This window comes from Maniola hyperantus, chromosome 3 (assembly GCF_902806685.2).
Source record: "Maniola hyperantus chromosome 3, iAphHyp1.2, whole genome shotgun sequence".
NCBI lineage: Eukaryota > Metazoa > Arthropoda > Insecta > Lepidoptera > Nymphalidae > Maniola > Maniola hyperantus.
In genome coordinates, this window is record NC_048538.1 from 16,543,948 (window position 1) to 16,566,034 (window position 22,087).

Genomic DNA, 22,087 nt, shown 5'->3' on the forward strand with positions numbered 1-22,087 from the left:
AGAGTAAATAAGGACGTATACACACAAAAAATCTTTTTTAATAAGATAAATATATTTTTTATCTGTAGATTTTGGCGGGAAATTGATTTAACTGGTCTGTTTCAGTGGTCAAAAACTTGAAAAAAATAATTTGCACTGGTTTTGAGTTATTTGATTAAAAAATAGGATTTATTTTAAATTAATATGCCGGAAATTATGATCCATGGGGTTCCAGTGAATTTCCCTTTCGAACCCTACAATGTTCAAAAGGTATACATGGAAAAAGTGATTGAGAGCTTACAAAATAACACAAATGCGTTACTGGAGTCACCCACGGGAACCGGGAAGACCCTCAGCTTGCTGTGCTCCTCGCTGGCGTGGTTATTGGTGAAGAAGGCGCAGTTACAAATGAGTGCTCAGCTCGGGAACTTCTCCGAGCATAGCGGTTTTAGCGGGAATCTTCGAGACAATCTGAATAAAGCAAGTGCGGGAAAAGGAAAGGATAATACGACATGGGGTATGCCAAAAATTATTTATTCCTCGCGGACGCATTCTCAGCTCACTCAAGCTATGCAAGAATTAAAAAGATCCAGCTATAGACACGTTAAAGCGTCAGTGCTGGGTTCTAGAGACCAGCTGTGTATCCACCCAGAGGTGTCTAAAGAAACCAACAATATGAACAAAGTACACATGTGCCAGTTAAAAGTTAAATCTCGTACTTGCCATTTCTACAACAATATAGAATCAAAAAAGGATGATAGATCTGTTAAAGGCGATGAGATTCTAGATATAGAAGATTTAGTTAGTGCAGGAAAGAAACTAAAATGTTGTCCATATTATTTATCTAAAGAGCTCAAACAAGAAGCTGATATAGTTTTTATGCCCTACAATTATTTATTAGATCCAAAATCAAGGAAGGCAAATGGAGTCGAACTTTTAAATAACATAGTTATACTTGATGAGGCACATAATGTAGAGAAAATGTGTGAAGAGTCAGCTTCCTTACAAATTAGAACTACTGACATTGCACTGTGTATTGATGAAATAACTCATGTCATGAAATCATTTGTGGATGGGGCAGAGGAACAGATGGACTCAACTATGGATGCTAATCAGCCTAAAGACTTTACCTGTGATGATTTATGCATATTGAAAGAAATGATGCTCGCTCTTGAAAAAGCTATCGATGAAATAAATGTGGGTACAGAAGGCATCACTTTTCCTGGTGGTTTTATTTTTGAGCTCCTCGCTAAAGCAGAAATTAGGGACCATAACCAGATGTCTGTGATTACTTTGATAGAAAATCTTATCCAATACCTGTCTACAGCCAGTGCCTCTCCATTCCAGAGGAAAGGGAACGGATTACAAAAGATTGTTGATCTATTAAATGTAGTCTTTAGTGGGACTACACATAGTTATAAAGAAAGAGTAAAGCTATGTTACAAGGTTCATATTCAAATAGAAGACAAGAAGAATAACAAAAAGACAGACAGCTGGGGTGCACTCAAAACAGCAAATAGTAAATCTGCTGAAAGAGTATTAAGTTACTGGTGTTTCAGTCCAGGTTTTGGCATGAAACTATTGCTGGATCAAAATGTCAGGAGTATTATTTTAACTAGTGGTACTTTGGCCCCTCTAAAACCCTTAATATCAGAGTTAGGGATACCGATTGGTGTGCAGCTAGAAAACCCACATATTATTAAGTCGAATCAGATCTATGTCAAGATTATAAGTCAAGGTCCAGATGGTGTGTCATTGAATTCAAATTATCAAAACCGGGACAATCCTAAATACATCTCCTCTTTGGGTAGAACTATCTTAAGTTTTGCCAGAGTTATACCTGATGGCTTATTGGTTTTCTTTCCATCGTACCCTATTATGACGAAATGTCAAGAAATGTGGCAGGCTGAGGGTATCTGGTCGAGCATTTGCAAGATAAAGCCAATATTTGTAGAGCCACAGAGAAAAGACACTTTTAATACCATCATGAATGATTATTACAGCAATATAAGTGACCCGAGCACTAAAGGGGCTTGTTTCATGGCAGTATGTAGAGGTAAAGTTTCAGAAGGCTTAGATTTTGCTGATATGAATGGAAGAGCTGTGATTATAACGGGGTTACCATTCCCTCCTCTCAAAGATCCTAGAATAATATTGAAGAAAAAGTATCTGGAAGAAGTTAGAGCTACACAAAAGGAATATTTGTCGGGTGATGAATGGTATTCCTTAGAAGCCACCAGAGCAGTGAATCAAGCTATAGGAAGAGTTATCAGACATCAGAACGACTATGGAGCCATTCTACTCTGTGACAGTAGGTTCAATAATCCAAAGTTGAAGGGCCAGTTATCTGCCTGGTTGAAGGACTACATTAATCTTTCCAACAAGTTTGGTGAGACAGTCGGGGAAATGTGCCGGTTTTTCAAAACTGCTGAAACATCTTTGCCAGTTCCAAAACTAAAACCTTTGATGCCACATGAAACTAATACCAACTACAATGAAAGCAGTACAACTCATTTAACAGGAGTTTCCTTCATACCAGCAAATGTAAGAAAAATTAATAAAGGGTCAAGTAAAAAGTCTGTCAATCAGTATCCTAACTCTAATGAAGTGTACGCAGATTTCTCAATGGATTTTTATAAGAATGCACAGTCATCATCTTATGTTAATGAGTTTAGGCCTAAAGAAACAAAGGATCTGTTTAGTGCATTAGACAGCTATTATAGCAGTGGTTCTACATCAGTAGCAACACAGTCAGTGGTTACAATACATAAGAGGAATGCAGACGAACCGAACATCACTACAGTGTCAAAGAAAAAGAAGTTAAAAATCAAACCTTTTGGATTCGAAGAAAGTTTGAACAAAACTGAAAAAACTGTTGACACGGTCGAAGAAAGGGTAGCTCCAACATCTCTGATAGATTTTGTCAAAGAGGTAAAAACATTGTTAGATCAAGAAAACTATAAGAAATTTCAATCAGCAGTTTCTTCATATAAAAAAGAAGAAGATTATGATTTGTTTGTCACTACCCTGTCTGGTTTATTGGAAAATAAAAAATTGTTTTACTTATTTAAAGGCATGAAAAGATTTTTGAAAGGATACCATAAAATTAGGTTTCAAGATTACTGTGATAATGTAAAGTTTCAAAGTTGACATACATCTTTATTAAGTTAGGTAAAAAAATTATTAAAAAAATAAAAAGAAATACATTTTAACTTTAATAATTATTATGCCTAAAAATATGTGTAGAATATGTTTTCTTAAAAAAATGTCTATGTGAATCTGTATTTTAAACTATATTTTATTATTCAGACAATATTTTAATCCAATTAATATAAATGATTGAAATAATAAAAGAACTGGTTTCTGTATTAAGATATTTTATTAAAACTACTCACACTAAGTTACAACCTAAAATACATTCTTGGGAGCTTCATTTATCTTATTTTGTATTTCTACAGAGTTAATTCTCAAAATAGTTTGCTGAGATCTCTGAAAGTTTATCCTCATGAACTGCTTCCTTCTTTTCTTCTTGAAATGTGTTCTTGTGTGTGAAAGACCCTTTGATATAATTGATGCGGTTACTGTTACGAGCCCTGGTTGGACTAATGGTCGGCCGATTAGAGAAAAATCTTTAGAAGCAGCTAGCAAAACTTTGTTCAATGTTATTTTGTCGCCAATGTTTGGTGGCCAATAGCCTTCTACCACTAGTAAATCACCGTCTGTGACACGCCACTGTTTACCAAGTAAATGCACTATGGCAAAATTACGATGAGATTTTTCTTCGATTAGTTTGTTACATGTTGCTATTACGTCCTTTGTTGTATCCACAGCTGGTTGGTTCTGGGCTGGAGCATTGTAAGTTATAAATCGGGAGAGAATGCCACCTGAAACAAAAAATAGAAAAGTAAAAAAAAAAAATATTTACTGAAAGGATTTAAATAATTAGAACTGAATGATGAAGGTAATGATAATACCTTGACTATTGAATACACTAGCGAGACGTTGTAAGCCGGCCCTGATCATGGCTTCTTATAATATTTTTATATGCGTAAATCTCAATACTTTTTAATGAAACATTTCAGCGATACAAATTACAAAACTAAAGTTCAAACATAACCTAAAAACAATTTGACAACCAACTGACACTGACATAATTTTGACAACAAAGTACAAACCATAGACAAAAGGTTGTCATGCGCTCATTGAGCCGGCAGGGACACGGAACAGAAGTGGGCAGGGATTAGTCGGGATGATGGCAAGAGACCTGATGGATTGACGCTGGTTCCCTGGGAACGGGGACGGGCGCTAATGTGGGACGCAACTTGCGTTGACACATTGGCCCCGTGTCATATCAGGAAGACAGCATCAAGACCGGGAGCCGCAGCAGAAACATCTGAAAACGACAAGCGGCGCAAGTATGCCTCTCTTATAGAGAGTTACATTTTTGTGCCGTTTGCCGTGGAGACCCTGGGGCCATGGAGTCTTAGTGCTAAAATTTTTTTACGAGACATTTCACCGCGATTAATAGCCTCATCTGGTGACAGACGGGCTGGCTCATTTTTTGCGCAACGGATCAGCCTGGCTGTCCAGCGCGGAAATGCAGCCAGTATTCTTGGCACCATTCCACGCGGTCATGATTTATATAGTAATTAGATAAGGCTAGCTTTAAGTTTTATTGTGACAAAAGGTCGACTAAATTCTAATTTCGTTTAAAAATATTTTTATGAGTTTTTACACTATCCGACCCGACAGATCGGATATTGAGAAGACTAACACGACGTTAGATCAGCCCCCCAATTGTGTAAGAATAACCATTTCATGGCTATCGCAATCGTCAAGAATTCTGCCCTTTGATTGGCTGTGAAAAAATGTAAACAGCGAATCAACCAATCAAACGGCAGAATTTCTTGACGATTGCGATAGCCATGAAATGGTTATTCTTACACAATTGGGGGGCAGATTACGTGTATATTATAAAGAACATAGAGGACATATAAGTCCCGCAAATTGCTAATGCACGTGGCCGCCATTTTAGTGACGACAGCACTAGACTGAAGTTTCGAGCTGATGGTAGGTACCAATATTTTTATTTCGGCTGACGTCATTTCGATGTTAATGAGACATGGTTCCAGCGCAATAGCAATTTGCGGGACTTATATCACTGTGCAAATCATGCCGGCGTGGAATGGTCACCTTTTCCTTCTCTACATAGTATAAAATAAAGTCGCTTCCCGCGTCTGTATGTATGTATGTATGAACGCGTAGATCTTTTAAACTACGCAACGGATTTTAATGCGGTTTTCAGCAATAGGTAGAGTTATTCAAGAGGAAGGTTTATAGCTATAGTTGAATTCTCAAAAAATTAGAGATCTCTAGAGAAATTGAAGTAATGTGAATTAGGTCGGAAAAAAATCCTCTCAATTTAGAGTTTCCGAGGCAATGACACCACATTAGTGTCTACGTTGCACCCATGCGAAGCCGGGGCGGGTGGCTAGTTTATATATATAATATAGAGATAAGTATTTTGAAAGATTGTATGTTTGTTACACCTTCACAATGACAGAACCGATTTGGCTGAAATTTTAAATGGAGATATTATAATAGATAGGTAGGTAGCTTATTTTGCGAGAGGATATTGCTGATGTTGATTTATTTAGAAATCAAGTTACATTCTTCGTTCCAGTTTACCCTACCAATGGCGGACTTTCCTAGAATTTTTGTGTACCAAAATTTCCACGAAAAGTTCTATGAAATTAAAAGCATTTTCGCCATGGTAATTTTATCAGAGAGCTGTCGCACAACAAGAGCATCAATGTCTCAAAAAATGGACTTAATCTGACTGGTGTAGGTACGTACAAGTACACTAGGCCTTATGCTTTTTTATATACCATTGTACACTACTAAACGATGCCCACGATTTCACCCGCGTGGATTTAGATTTTAAAAATCCCGTGTGAACTCTTTCATTTTCCGGGATAAAAAGTAACCTATATCCGTCTCCAGGATGCAAGCCATCTCTGTATCCAGTAAAGGATGCCCGCAACTTTTATGCATCCAGCCACGGAATCACATAGGTACTTACGAATAACAATAATATTTCAAACTCAAACTTAAATCATATATGTATTCAGATTGGGTATTATTGTAATACACTTTTTTTGATTGTTAATTGCTGAATTTGCAATACGATGATATTATAGTGGTGATAATTAATACGTAAACTTAAAACTAAAGCTACGAGCTAAGCTATTGTTATTCGAAGCACTGTACCTACCAAATTTCGTCTAAACCGGTTAAACGGACAAGTTGTGAAAAGCTAGCAGACAGATAGGTACATTTTTGCATTAGGTAATTATAATAGCGTTCAGGAAGCTTCGAGATGTCCAAAATTCCCCAGTGCTTGAAGACCAAAGGCTTCGAACAGTGCGTGTTGCCAGTGATGACATTGGATCCGAGACATGGTCGCTAACTATGGGCCTCATAAGAAAGCTCAGAGTCACTCAGCGGGCGATGGAGAGAGCTATGCTTGGAGTTTCTCTACGTGATCAAATCAGAAATGAGGAGATCCGTAGGAGAACTAGAGTAACCGACATAGCTCAACGGGTTGCGAAGCTGAAGTGGCAATGGGCAGGGCACATAGTTCGTACAACCGAGAGACGCTGGGGTCCCAAGGTGCTGGAATGGCGACCTCGCACCGGAAGACGCAGCGTTGGAAGACCGCCCACTAGGTGGACGGAGGACATCAGACAAGTCACAGGATTCAGGCGGCGCAAGACCGTGGCGTGTGGAAGTCCCTACAAAAGACCTATGTTCAGCAGTGGACGTCTATTGGTTGATGATGATGATGATGAATTATAATATTAAGTATGGATGTTAGTACATACATGGTAGTAAGATATCTATATGGTACCTACTCGTATGCTCCCCTAGTAATAATATGACATCTCTCTGTTTGTAATAACGAGATTTCTGGAGTGGTATCCTTGGTGGGCTTAACTTAAAAATAACACTTTTTTTTTCAATTTTCATGGCCGCCATTTTGTAACTTTTATTATTTGTTTATAGCGGCAGCAGAAATACACATTCTGTGAAAATTTCAACTCTCTACCTATATAACGGCTCACGAAATACAGCGCTGACAGACGGACGGACACCAAATTCGATAGTTCGTATCGAATTTTGTCACACGGCGAGACTATCGCCGCGATTCTCTCGCCCACGGAGATTGCACCTTAGTAATAGAGTCCCGCCGGTACCTTTCCGGTACGGAACCCTAAAAGGTATACCGTCTCAGAGCATTCCGATACGATGCCGCGAGAAACATCTAGGTTGTGGGTTTAATAAAAACTGCCATACACCTTCCAGGTTAGCCCGCTTCCATCTTAGACTGCATCATCACTTACCACCAGGTGAGATTGCAGTCAAGGGCGTAGACGTAAAGCTACGAAACAGTAGAGAACAAAATATAGAGCAACAAACTCGTAGAGCTAAGACCCCGTAGACCACCCGTAGAGCTATGAAACCGTAGAGCTACGAAACCGTAGACCAGCGAAGACGTCTTGTTAGTTGTTGTGGGTTAGTGATGATATGGGTAGTGATTTTATATCTTTTTAACCGACTTCAAAAAAAGGAGGAGGTTCTATTGACACAGAATCATCTCTGGGTAGAGATGATTCTGGATGGGTAGAGATAATATTATAAATGCGAAAGTGTGTTGGTTTGTTGGTTTGCCCCTAAATCACGTCGCAGCGGAGCAATGGATCGACGTGGTTTTTTTGCAGAAGTATAGGTAGCTAAAGACCTGGAAATCAGCTACTTTTTATTCTGGAAAATCAAAGAGTTCCCACGGGATTTTAAAAAACTAAATTCACGCGGACGAAGTATATCAATTGCACGTTTCTTGAGCGAGAAAATACTCGATAGCTAGTCGCTTCCTTGTCGGCGATGGAACAAGTGCCTTAATACTTAGTCCAGCTTTAGGGCACAAACAGACTTATCTAGACAATGGCAGTAAGCGAGTAGCATGCAGTGCGCCTATTAGCACAGGATGAATAATTACGTCGCACTGTACAGCTAAACTATTATTATAGTATATTGCAGTATATTGCTTAGTACCAGATTTTACTACCACTAATTTTAATAAGTTAGTCGCCGAATCCAACTCGGCTGGGCAGCGTTCGGGAAGCTTCGAGATGTCTTCTCTTCCAAAGTTGCTCAATACTTGAAGACCAAAGTCTTCGAACAGTGCGTGTAGCCAGTGATGACATAATATGGATACGAGACATGGTCGCCAACTATGAGCCTCATAAGAAAGCTCATGAATCACTCAGCGGGTGATGGAGAGAGCTATGCTTGGAGTTTCTCTACGCGATTCAATGAGAAATGAGGAGAACCAGAGCAACCGACATAGTTCAACTAGTTGCGAAGCTGACAAGTTGCAGGACGAAGTAGCAGGGTACATAGTTCGAAAAACCAATAAAAATTGGGGGTCCCAAGGTCGGAATGGCAACCTCATACCAAAAAACGCAGCGTTGGAAGAACCTTCACTAGGTGACGGCAAACGACATCAAATCAGTAGCGGGGAGCCCCTGAATTCAGGCGGCGCAAGATCATGGCGTGTGGAAGTCCCTACAGGAGACTTAAGTCCAACATTGGACGTTTATCCGTTGATGATGATGATGATGAACGTTGATAACATTCGAGTGTCAAAATACAATAAGATTAGAGAATTAATTTTAATTTTACAAGCTTGGAACGCTGATTGTATAGGAACTTGAGCTTTAAATTAAGATGTTTACGGTCCATTTTACCTTGACTCTGAAGTGTTACGACCATCGAATCCTAGCATTCGATGGTCGTAAGACACCAAGATGTGAAACCTCGTACTAAGCACACTGGTAAATGTGTCAAGGTTTTTTTTGAGCTCAAAATAGAACTTCTGCTTTAGTTCGTTATATTTTACGTATGCAAGTCTGTAACCATTGAAGACTTATAAAGCACTATGCTTATGCCTGCGACTTTGTCAGCGTAGACTATACACATTTCAAACTCCTATTTTACCCTATTAGAGGTTGAATTTTCAGAAACCCTTTCTTAGCGGACGTCTACGTTATAATAACTATATGCATGCCCAACTCATCTGGTAGTTTAAACTGAGCGTTGATAGATCAGTCAGTCAGCTTTTATAACTAATGCCAGCAAGTTATACTACGTTGATTTTAAGAAAAATCCCGTAGTAATTTGGTTCCCGTAAATTCTTTGGTTTTCCGTTATAGAAAGCCGGGTACATATACAAAAAATGACGTCGATCCGAATTGCTCCGTTGCGACATCATTGAAGAACGAACCAACACAGATATTAGTTTCTAGAACTTGTTTAGAAAATTACATCGAGTTTGACTAGTTAAGTAATATTCAAATGAAAACTAAGCTAGGTACTTACGTTTGTATGGAGCGAGTGACGGAGAGTTAACGTTAGCTTGAAAAGTCTACGGCTTCATTCCTGTTTCCTATTATCAATTTTTTTTAATCTAAGTAGAAAATGTGTAGAGCGAATATACCTTTTTCAACAAAACACGCCTAAGATTCTATTAAAAGCACGAGAATACAAAATGGAGCAATATAGCCTCGCATTTATTCTGAAACCGGCTAGGTTTTTCAGGGCATTCGCTCGGGTGTTTCCGTGAGCTTTCGGACAGTTTCGCCCGCGTCTGGGGCGCGTTGGCATGGCAACGGTCGGCACGCGGAGTGCCTCGCCCGCCGAAAATAAACACGAGAGGCCTCTGGGCCTCACGTGACGTTCGGTTGCGGAAAACGGGGACCTTGTGTCTACATGTGTAAGCTAGCCCGTTAGGAATTAAAATAGCTGCGGGTGAAACAGCTACATATTGTAGGTACTAACCTCCACTTCGGGGTGAACAATTTATCACCATTTCGTAAAATATTAGGTTAGTCTCAATTTTTTTTGATTGATTGTTGACGATAGGTTCCTTAATTTAAGTTGTTGACCTATTCAGCGTATTTTTAATCAACCACAGCTGATGCTACTCTACAAGTACCTACGTCGTTAATTTAGGTATGTAAGTAATTATGATTTGTGGCGTATATTTCGAAATGACACATAATCAGATGTGGCAAAATTTTAGCTCCTCGTTACGTTGATATTGGGGTTAGGTTCGGCTGGCAAAAAGGTATGAAAGGTTGTGGAAACTTGGGAAAACGGGGGTGCTGTTTGCTGGGCCCGGGGCGGCGAAGTGCGGGGTGCGGTGAGGGAGCCGGGGTCGGTGTGGAGGGGAGGGGAGGTTGTGTGATTGTGTGTCGGGGTGTGCGTGCGCGCGCATCGCTCCCGCGTCAGTCGCTGGGCGGCGCGGGCCGGCGCACGGTCGATAGCTGCCGGCACGGGCACGGCCATGGTGCGTGACGCGTGCACGCGCGACCCGCCTCGACGCGCGGTGTGAGTGTTGTGTGGAGTGGACGCTAGCCCCGACGGCGTCTTGTGCTTTCGGTTAGTATCCTCCGCCACCGAGTTTAGCTGGCCTAGCCGCTAATCAATCGACACTCAACAGCGTTGATTACGTATGAGTGTGACACGAGCAGGTAGAGATTGTTTTCGACCGGGAATGAGATGAGATGTCAGTTTTCTCAATGAATGCAAAAGGCAGCGCTATTTTTTTAATGCCGTTTTTTCAGGAGCCGCACCGACATAATTCCTAACCCATATCATCATTTCTCACATAAATTATCACTAAATAATGATCATCTTATACTAACTGGCTTATGTAGAAACATGAGGAAAGGTACGCAACCACGCGGTTCTAAATTTCATGGACTCTTAATTAGGTCATCCGTCAAATTATTCGAACCGACCATGTGTATTAGCCATTAGGTTCTGGCTGTTATAACCAAACTATTCAACAGCGTTGGTTACGTGTGATTTGACACAACTAGGTTTATGATAGAGATTGGTTTTCAACCGTAACGAGATTAGTTTTGTATAACAAATATAATATCAAATATTGTTATCATTCGTCACGTATTATCTTAAAAAAGGATATAGGCGTGCTAGTATCGTAGAAACAAGTAGCATGGGAAATGCTAAGCATTCAAGCGGTTCTCAGCTCGCAGTTCTTTAGCACTCTAATTAGGTCATTCGTCGAATTATTCGACATTGCATTTAGGACATTCGTCAAATTATTCGAAATGCATTTAGGACATTCGTTAAATTATACGAACTGAACATGTGCTTTAGGTTCTGGCCGCTACCAGTCGACACTTAACAGCGTTGATAACGAGTAAGTATGATACGAACAGATTGGCCACGCGGTTTTCAGTGGTATGCATTTAGGTCATTCGTCAAATTATTCGAACCGAACATGTGCTTTAGGTTCTGGCCGCTACCAGTCGACACTTAACAGCGTTGATAACGAGTAAGTATGACACGAACAGATTGGCCACGCGGTTTTCAGTGGTATGCATTTAGGTCATTCGTCAAATTATTCGAACCGAACATGTGCTTTAGGTTCTGGCCACTACCAGATGAAACTAAACAGCGTTGATAACGTATGAGTATGATATGTACAGAGCGGCCACGCGGTATGCATTTAGGACATTCGGACATTAGTTAAATTGTACCAACTGAAAACGTTACCAACCAACACCCATCAAATTACACTAGACAAATATTGTTAAAATTTCTTACAATAATCATCAACAATGTAATGACAAGCTCATATTACTTACTTAAAAAATGATACAATATATATGGTATATCAAATTGCGTATTTTCAATAAAGCTTTTTTCAGAGCCGAATGTAAGTTAAAAATTGTATGCACGACATGGCCCTTCCATACTAAATGATAGATAATAATACTAGGGCACCTGAATCACTGGGAGTTACGCGGTTCACAGTTTTCCAAATTAGAACATTCATCACCGTACGTTCGTTTAAACGCTCGTAGCAAATTCGTAGTCACGTAGCGTCCTCGTAGCACCGTAGCACTGAAACAGCCGGTCACAAGGGTTTTGGTTTTTATATGCGTCGTATTTAAATTTTGGTGTTGTGTGGCCTAAGTGCGACACTGTATGTGAATCGATTGAGCTAGTTAGGCAACTTTGACCTAAGACGGTAACTGGATGGGTGATCGACTTTGGAAGTTCGAATGCAGCCATTACCGTTCCTACGAAGAGCACGATAAGTCATCTGTCTTGGAGAATATCATTAACCTCTACACTAATATTATAAAGAGGTATTTGTTAAGTTTGTGAAATTGCATGTAGGTTTCATTTCGGGAAGGGGAAAAAATTTCAGAATCGAATTACTAATGCGATTTTAAAAATTCTTTCACTTATAGATAGCTACATTATATGTGAGTGTTATATAAATTATTGTATCGCGGACGAAGTCAAGGATAAAAGCTATGTTGATATCTCTACATAGTATAAAATGAAGTCGCTTCCGCTCTGTCTGTATGTATGAACGCGTAGATCTTTTAAACTACGCAACGGATTTTAATGCGGTTTTCACCAATAGATAGAGTGATTCATGAGGAAGGTTTAGAGGCATAGTTTAATATTGTTTTGTGCTAGTTTGTTGAAAATAACGATAATTGTTCAAGATTTCGGAAGAAATCAAGCTGACAGAGCTTTTATCGAAAATGCTGTCTTATTGTTTTGAAATATAACAAAATAACCACAATGACAACATTAGTATCTACATTGCACTCCATGCAAAGCCGGGGCGGGTTGCTAGTTAATTATATTATAATCTTTATAGAGACATTAAGTGTCAAGTCGATCTCAGTTTATTTGCATGCGGTGGGATTTGGGAGCCAACGGCCTTATTATTCGCTCTTGCACCACCTGGAACCAGTGATACCCTGCGACTTATTTGATGTCATCTGTCGACCTAGTGGATGGTCTTCCAATGCTTCCCGGTTCGAGGTCACCATTCTAACACCTTGGAACCCCAACGTCTATTGGTTTTTCGTACTACGTGCCCTGCTAATGCCACTTTTGCTTTGCTACCCATTTAGATATGTCATATACTTTGGTTGTCCTGCGGAGCTCCAAGCATAGCTCTGTCTATCGCCTGCTGACTGATTCTGAGCTTTCTTATGAGGCCCATAGTTAGCGACCATGTCTCGGACCATGCCTCCGAATAACGACATATGAATAAGTAAAACAAATAAATAGGTTTTAAAAAGAGTAATTTCCTAGTTTAAGTTTTGAAAAAGGCAGTCAGGAATTAAATTAAAACCAGGAATTTAATATTAATGAAGCTGCAGTGGCAGAGTGCTTTAGCCCGGAGGAAACAAAACGAGCTGTTTCTGCGATAGTGAGAAATGGGGTCAATGACACATCCGCTGTGTATGCCTCTACTCTACACTGCGTGCCACAAAAAATAAGCATTCGTTTGTTGAGGAACTACTAGACCTAGAAGATAGCTGTTTTACAGGGTTATCTCTATCTGTGCGACGTATCAGTGGCGGATACGGGGAGAAAAGGGGAGAAAATGGTTTATTTTTTATTTTTATTGAGATACATCTATTTATGTATGCATAATGGTCAGGATTCAACTTCTATGGTGTTCGTTGAATGTCTAGTCTGAACTTTGAATTCCTGGCGTAGTTCAGTAAATCTCCGATAGATGCCACTGCATGCCACAAGTTCACATTTCAGCTCAACCAACATATAGATTATTACAAGTGATAACAATTTGACATCCCATTTGCATTTTTGGATCGGGTTCAATTTTTAAAAAAGTGTCAGACATAAATATGTATGTTTTTATCAGTTTTATTTGGAGGAAAATATGAATTTTAAATTTATTTTCAAATTGCCGTGTGGTTATCAGAGTAAGTAACTAGGTCGAGCGGTTTTCTTAACGAAGAAAAATTTATTTTTAAAACTTTACTAATTTAAGTGTCCCCAGGTTGATAAAAATGTTTGCGGAATCATTAGTTTTTGCTTTTTGTTGCGTCATGTGACATGGAGAGGTATCTATTTAGTTATTATGAATGAGTAAAATATCCGAATTATTATTTAGGCTATTTTCTGCCACACACTTGAAAATTGTGGAACCAGCTTCTACCTACTACGTCTTTATTATCTTAGCAGTATTGAGAACTAGATGATGCCTGCGACTTCATCCGCGTGGAATTAAGTTTTTAAAAATCCCGCGGGAACTCTTTGGTTTTAAGGATTAAAGTATCAGGTGTTTAACTGTTTCCCTGCAAATATTTAAGGACTAACTAACAAACTTTCGCGTTTATAAAGTGATATTATTAATACAGTAGAAACTCGATTATCCGGCCCTCAGTTATACGGATTCGCGATTATCCCGACTTCCAACCGAAAATTGTTCGGCCAAGTGCGAGTCAGACTCGCGCATCGAGGGTTCCATACTCAGGTATTTTTTCCGCCATTTTGTACGATAAATCACAAACTATTATGCATAAAAATAAATAAAAATCAGTTTTAGAATGTTCAGGCAAAGCCCTTTCATTTATGATATCCCACTTGGTATAGTTATCTTATTTTGAAAATTGAAAATACTATTATAGTGAATACATAATTATGCACAAAACCCGCTTTTCTTCATACATTCGATTATCCGGATTTTCGATTATCCGAATCCTTAACGACAACAATTGGTCCGGTTAATCGAGTTTCCACTGTATATACAAAGAAAAAAAAATCGAAAATCATATTTCACGGCATTTTTTCTCTCATACACCTTTTAAGATAAACGTGTCTATTTTGGGCTTTAGTTCTCCGTACGTAAATCATGCACCGATTACTGGATTGGGTCGTAAAATGAAATCTTATTTTGCACTGGCCACTGCTATAAAAGTAAAACGTCGGTAATATAGTTTGTCTAAATTCATGGTTCATCGGCGATAAAAATTTACTTAGGGCTATATTAGATTTTATCGAAATTGAGGAATCGTAGTTTGTAAGACCATACCATAATACCTGTGTACCGACTTCGAGATAATAAAGATAATAAAGATAAGGGAGGGGATAAAAGTCGAGTCTTAACGATAATTGATTTTTCTACAAATAAATTATATCGTCACTAGTCTATGCTCGCGATTTCGTCCGCGTGGACTACAAAAATTTCAATCCCCTATTTCACCCCCTTAGGAGTTGAATTTTCAAAAATCCTTTCTTAACGGATGTCTATTGTCTACGTCATAATAGCTATCTGCATGCCAAATTTCAGCCCGATCCGTCCAGTAGTTTGAGCTGCGCGTTGATAGATCAGTCAGTCAGTCAGTCATCTTTTCCTTTTATATACCTATTACTAGCTGATGTCCGCGACTTCGTCCGCGTGGAATTAGATTTCTTAAAAACCCCTGGGAACTCTTTGATTTTCTGTGATAAAAAGTAGCCTATGTCACTCATCAGGTCTTTATCTATACCCATGCAAAAATCACGTCAATCCGTTGCACCGTTGCGACGTGATTGAAGGACAAACCAACAAACCAACAAACACTTTCGCATTTATAATAAGGGTACTGATATAGGTTTATCACCATCTCCAGTGAGTTTTCCTTCACTCAAAAAGTTGGAAGCTCTGACCTTAAACGGAACAAGTAACTAACTCCTCGTGGAATCCTCTAGAGCCTTCCCACCGACCGATTATAAACTACACCTCACTGCGTTTAATAACTACCATTAAAACTATCAAGCGAGCAGCTAATTTGTTTATCGGCGATATTTGCCCGCAGATTACGGCTAAATGCTTAAATTACTATCCGCCATTGCCAAGTTCAGTTTGAGTGGTTTCGGTGAGGGGCTCAAATGTTGTAGAGAATGACATGTTCTAGAGAGAACAATAATAATTATACTAACAAATAACGCGTCCAAACTTACAAAAGGCAATTATTTTAGCCATAGGGAGGTATATTATTTTATCCAATTTAATATTGTTTGCAATGGATTTTGTAGGACAAAATTCATTGAAAAATATTGATACAAAACAGTACCCCTTATTATAAATGCGAAAGTGTGTTTGTTTGTTGGTTTATTGGTTTGTTGGTTTGTCCTTCAATCACGTCGCAACGGTGCAACGGATTGACATTTTTTTTTGCATGGATATAGTTAAAGACCTGGAGAGTGACATAGGCTACTTTTTATCCCGGAAAATCCAAGAGTTCTCATGGGATAATTAAAAAACCTATCCCACGCGAATAGCTAATACACGCGACGAAGTCGCGGGGTATCAGCTAGCTGATTTCTATAAATAAAATGACGTTCACTATTCATCATTCTTTCTACCATCATATACTATCATTGACTTTGAATTGAACTATTGACATTGAAGTATCAAGAATAAGTAGCTTTCATCACAATAAAATGTATTATCGTGGAATCCATTTCAAATCGGCTTAAAGCGCACCGAGGCATTTTGTCAGAGCTTACTCATCTTACGATATATATTTTACAAGCGATTTTATTGCTGCATTCGTAAGGGATATAGTATGAGGGGCCTTCTGATTGAAAGGAATTCTGCAGCTATGGTTATCGTGCTAAAGGATTTCTGAGATACAAATTGATGCAATTTTTATCATTGGTTCTTCTTTTGTCGTCGTCTTAAAAATTTTGACAGCGAAATAATAAAGAACTGAATATTATGATATTATGGAGATATTATGCTATGATAATATTATGAAGTTGGTAATTGTATGACTGACCGACTTTGGAGTCCTAATTTGCCCTTTTCGTTTTCTTCGTGCCTCGGAAAACAACATTAGCTGTCAGTCCTGGTTATCATCACAATAACTGTAAAAACCTTGAATAACTGTAAAAGTCGAAACCTCGTCGTATTAGTTGAGTTATATAGCTAAACTAGCTTATGCTCGCGACTTCGTCCGTATGGACTACACAAATTTCAAGCCTATTTCACCCCCTTAGGTGTTGAATTTTCAAAAATCCTTTTTTAGCGGAGTCATAATAGCTATTTGCATGCCAAACTTCAGCCCGATCCGTCCAGTAGTTTGAGCTGTGCGTTGGTAGATCAGTCAGTCAGTCAGTCACCTTTTTCTTTTATATATTTAGATTTGTACTTTCAAAGTCCATCCAGTGACTTAGCTTGGTCTACGTTGCTTAATAATAACAATCGATTGATTATGCGTTGTCACTCCTATTCCACATGGATCTCTACTGGATACAGAACGCGGCCGAAAATGATAAACATCGGCCTTTAGAATGACATTTCATCTTGTAGAGCGTTGTCTCTGTCACTCATACCCATATGACGCTTTGTCAGTCTCAACGACCGAGACAGTGCTCTACAAACCTGCTGTCTCCTTCTAAAGATCGATGTTCATCACTTTTAGCTGCGTACTGCATATCACACTAAAAGACGAAGAAAAGTTAGCCTAGCTCTATTTAAAACTAACTACAGCCCTACTCAGCTCTTCAGTATTTACAAACTGATTTTATAAACTAAAAACACGATTCACAGTTGAACTAAAATTAAATAAGCGACAAACTAAGAAGTTAAACGTATTATTAACTCTGAATATAAAGTTTGCAGGCCGGCTCTATTGACTTACTGTAATGGTACTATACTTTGTTTTAACAGCCTGGTATAGGCTTCTTTTTTACCTATTTTATAAATGAAACTATGGCCAGATGGAACAACGAAAAGATTTTTTATAGAAGCAAGCGTTACTTTGCGGAAATCCATGATATACAATGCACCAAAAGCTTTATTTGCTATAATCCACTGAAACAGATCGAATCCCAATTTATCATACCCAAGCTTATGTCTTTATTTTATTTTATTAAGGTTCCGTACCTCAAAAGGAAAAACGGAACCGTTATAGGATCACTTTATTGTATGTCTATCTGTCTGTCTGTCTATCGGTCTGTCAAGAAACCTACAGGGTACTTCCCGTTGACCTGGAATCATGAAATTTGGCAGATCTTCTTCAAATTTGGTAGGTAGATCTTCAGACATTCGGGGAAAAATCTGAAAACCGTGAATTTGTGGTTACATCACACAAAAAAAGTTAAATTGTGGTCATGAATTACTATTTTTAATTTTCGAAGTAAGATAACTATATCAAGTGGGGTATCATATGAAAGGTCTTCACCTGTACATTCTAAAACAGATTTTTATTTATTTTTATGCATCATATTTTTTAAATTATCGTGCAAAATGTCGAAAAAATACGACTGTAGTACGAAACCCTCGTTGCGCGAGCCTGACTCGCACTTGGCCGGTTTTTTATTACCTGTTTTGATTTGCCACTAATGCTCACTCAGCTTTCACTAGACATATTTCTATCACAGCAGTTATCACCAAGAAGCAATTAGCATAACAAATGCCCAGAGAAATCATAATAACGATAAAACTAATCGTCTATTCCGAATCAATTAGTCCGCTTGGAGTATAAGCTGTGTCGATTCATTTTAATTAAAACTTTGCCATCTTCGATTGGCCACTCCGAAATGCAATAGACGATCAATTAGATCGTTGTATGACTACCAAATCTTGTTAGCTCCCCTATTCCCCTGTCGTCTCGGGGATTACATCACGGAACGCTGATTGGTTTGAGTTGTTTTTGCTTTATTTACTCTAGTAGATGATGCCCGCGACTTCGTCCGCGTGGATTTAGTTTTTTAAAATCCCATGGAAACTCTTTGAATTTACAGTGATGTCCTTTCCTGGGATGTAAGCTTATCTCTGTACCAAATTTCGTTACTACCGTTACTAAGAAAATGAATATTGCATTGTCATTCAGTTGCCTCAACATTGCAAATTTTTTATCGAACAGACAAACAACCAGACTGACAAGAATGCGAGTTAGTAAAAACGTGTTATACAAGCTTGAACTTCTAATTCCAATCCTGATGAAACTACAATAAACTAATTCTGATGGACATATCCAATCCGTTCCCAACATGGAGAGTATTTTGCGTGCAACAAAATTGACACCAATTTATCACTTAAATTCCAAAATGTCCATTTGAAACGTTAGATTCATTAATACAGCATACTATTAATGCGTCATTAAAAACAAGGACATTTTGAATGATTATTTTGAAAATCTGTCCAACCAGTAGATTAGTTAGTTAGTTAGCCTGCTATAAAAGAGCTTTTCACTTAATTTTACACTGCACGCGGAGTCCTAAGGGGCATCCTGAAAATGCCTGAACCTGAATGGCTATTACAAAATAAGGTAATGTTTTAATAGTCTTAATGGCGGCGGCGAACCTTATAATATCCAACAAATTTGTTTATAGGTACTGTTGGCCCCATGGTAATCGCTAAGTGCTGAAATTGTAGTCCACAGCGTACGGGTTAGGTTCTATTGCCTATTAATTATCCTACAGATACTTTGCAATTGTCTGATTCCTTCGAAGTTTAGTTTTTAGGGTTCCGTACCTCAAAAGGAAAAACCCTTATAGGATCACTTTGTTGTCTGTCTGTCTGTCTGTCTGTCTGTCGGTCTGTCCGTCTGTCTGTCAAGAAACCTACAGGGTACTTCCCGTTGAGATAGAATCATGAAATTTGGCAGGTCTAGGTAGATCTAATAGCTGACATTTGGGAATAAATCTGAAAACCGTGAATTTAGGGTTAGATCACACAAAAAAAATTAAATTGTGGTCATGAACTAATAATTAGTATTTTCAACTTTCGAAGTGAGTGACTATATCAAGTGGGGTATCATATGTAAGGTACAAATGTGCATCATAGTTTTTGAATTATCGTGCAAAATGTCGATAAAATACGACTGTAGTACGGAACCCTCATTGCGCGAGCCTGACTCGCACTTGGCCGGTTTTTTTTAATAAAAATGGCGAGCAAATGAGCAGACGGGTCACCTGATGTTAAGTGATTACCGCCGCCCATGAACATTTGTAGAGGAATTTTCAGTAGATCATCGACAATTCCCAAATAATAATCTTTTTTTTAAATAAAAATGTTACCGCTGCCCATTAACATTTGCAGTACCAGAGGAGACACCAATGCGTTGCCGGCCTTTCAGGAATTTGTTGGTCCGCCCCTTGAATAACCATGTTTTAATCTAATGAGAACACCTTAGAAGGGAGTTAATTTCAAGTTTGAATGTGTGTGGAAAAAAGGATCTGGCATAACGGGCGGTCGAAGTGCACTAGACACCCAGGTGGTGCGGGTGAAATTGTTTGCGGTGGCGTGCGGTGCGGTTGTAGAAAACAGGAGGCTGGAATGAGATCAAACAACTCTTCAGAGCACTAACCAATATAGAGGAGATTTTTTACTTACACTTATTACCGCGTCTGAACTGCACACATGTTTTTTTTCGACTTGAAAGCTCGATTTTTTTAACTAAAAATCGATCGCAAGTCCAGTTTGAAATTAAATTATTGTTAAAATATTATACAGACAATAATTGTCCAAAAAACTCTCAATGGACGTTTGTCTTCAGACGGCGTCCATTATAAAGATTGTCGGTGTGTTTAACGACAGCAATAAAAACCTTATGACGTCCCACTAATTTGTTTATCGCTACTGTTTACTGTGTTTGCCCGCAGATTACGGCAAGTGTTTTAATTACTAGGGCACTGTTGTTGTGTTTATGTACAAAACTTTTAGGGCCGATTTTTCACAGTTTGTAGGGTTCCGTACATCAAAAGGAATAAACGGGACCCTTATAGGATCACTTCGTTGTCTGTCCGTCTGTCAAGAAACCTAGAGGGTACTTGCCGTTTACTTAGAATTATGAAATTTGGCAGTTGCCTACCTATCTCTTAAATCAGAAATTAGGGGTATAATTTAACATTGTAACTAACATACTAACAATCTATGGATCTATGAATGGTCTGAAATAAACGTTTATTTATTATTATTTATTTATAATCTCTACATAGTATAAAATAAAGTCGCTTCCCGCTGTCTGTATGTATGAACGCGTAGATCTTTTAAACTACGCAACGGATTTTAATGCGGTTTTCACCAACAGATAGAGTGATTCAAGAGGAAGGTTTATAGCTATAGTTTAAGTTTCAAAAAATTAGAGATCCCTAGGAAAATTGAAATCTCACTGACACCACATTAGTATCTACACTGCACCCATGCGAAGCCGGGGCGGGTCGCTAGTTACATATAATTAGTAGTAGTATGCTTAATTATTTTTATGCATAATAGTTTTTTGATTTATTGTGCAAAATGAAAAATTACGACTGTACTACGGAAACCTCAGTGCGTGAGTCTGACTCTCACTTGCCCGGTTTTTGGTATAGGAAATCTGTCAAATCATCAAATGTATTCCTCAGATAAAAGTTATATTTTGACGATTGAAACCATCGGCCCTTAGTTTTTTTATGTTAGTTTATTCCTTCATTTTTAGGATTCCATACAAAATCTGTAAAGTCATTAATTGGAACTAGACCGTTACGGATGCTTCTTTTTTAATTTTTAAAGCGATGCAAAATGGATCCTGTCATTTTGATGGTAATGAAACTACCACTACAAATTGATTCCAGAAATATTTTATTCGCGACGAGCAATGTCAATTACAAAATTGAATTCACTCCAATTTGAAATAGAAAAAAATGTTTCGTTTGAAAACCACGTTATGTAAACGTGAAAATATGATTCTTTCTTTCTCTATTTTCTTTATTTTTAGCCAAATAATTAATTATACAATTTTACGCTTGACATCCTAAAACTCTGTTGAGTTTGTATGGATTTTGCACATTCCTCTTATAAAACTAAACTAAACTAGATAATGTGGCTAATTCCTTTGTACACAATCTCTAAACTAAACTAAAATATCACGTCTAAATCTATTGCTATCCCTTTCATAATGTTGCTTGCAGAAAAGGATAGCACTAGATTTAGACCTGTTAATTTAGTTTAGTTTAGAGATTGTGTACTAGAGAATCAGCCCCAATAACTAAGTACAAATCAAAACTGATGAAATCGATGCGATCTTAATAATATTGGTAGGTAAAATGTAGGTCAGGTAGGTAATTAGCGAAATGTTACTAAATGCTCGCGATTATGACGTCACCGTGCAATCTAATATTCCCGGAGGTATATCTCAAAGCGTATAAAATATACAGTGGGATCTTACCGCGTCGCAGGGAGCCGCTGGATTCGGGCGGCGCA

At 38.4% G+C, this 22,087-nt stretch overlaps 3 protein-coding genes across 17 annotated transcripts in view; 2 read left to right on the forward strand and 1 right to left on the reverse strand.

Moving 5' to 3' along the window:
- The first annotated feature begins 117 nt into the window (after positions 1-117).
- Positions 118-3,347, forward strand: Rtel1 (Regulator of telomere elongation helicase 1). Its single transcript, XM_034984508.2, has one exon. It carries the CDS (start codon positions 184-186, stop codon positions 3,127-3,129), a length of 2,946 nt encoding a protein of 981 aa, XP_034840399.1. The 5' UTR covers positions 118-183; the 3' UTR covers positions 3,130-3,347.
- A 17-nt stretch (positions 3,348-3,364) lies between these two features.
- mRpL21 (mitochondrial ribosomal protein L21) lies at positions 3,365-4,128 on the reverse strand. The gene is made up of 2 exons (XM_034984188.2): positions 3,954-4,128; positions 3,365-3,863 (listed from the first exon to the last, which is right to left on the reverse strand). Exons 1-2 carry the CDS (start codon positions 4,000-4,002, stop codon positions 3,388-3,390), a joined length of 525 nt encoding a protein of 174 aa, XP_034840079.1. The 5' UTR covers positions 4,003-4,128; the 3' UTR covers positions 3,365-3,387.
- Positions 4,129-10,345: 6,217 nt separating this feature from the next.
- The window catches only part of mmd (disintegrin and metalloproteinase domain-containing protein mind-meld), a 642,845-nt gene continuing 631,103 nt past the window's right edge, over positions 10,346-22,087 (forward strand). For all 15 annotated transcript variants that reach the window (XM_069509480.1, XM_069509491.1, XM_069509485.1 and 12 more), the window contains exon 1: positions 10,346-10,482. The gene's annotated coding sequence lies outside the window, so the exon portion shown is untranslated. The remainder of the gene's footprint in view (positions 10,483-22,087) is intronic.

Excerpts from the sequence above, each read along its gene's own strand:
- mRpL21 (XM_034984188.2), bottom strand. The coding sequence starts at position 4,002 with ATGATCAGGGCCGGCTTACAACGTCTCGCTAGTGTATTCAATAGTCAA. Across the intron at positions 3,864-3,953 it reads TAGTGTATTCAATAGTCAAG|GTGGCATTCTCTCCCGATTT; the intron begins GTATTATCATTA and ends TTTTTGTTTCAG.
- Rtel1 (XM_034984508.2), top strand. The coding sequence starts at position 184 with ATGCCGGAAATTATGATCCATGGGGTTCCAGTGAATTTCCCTTTCGAA.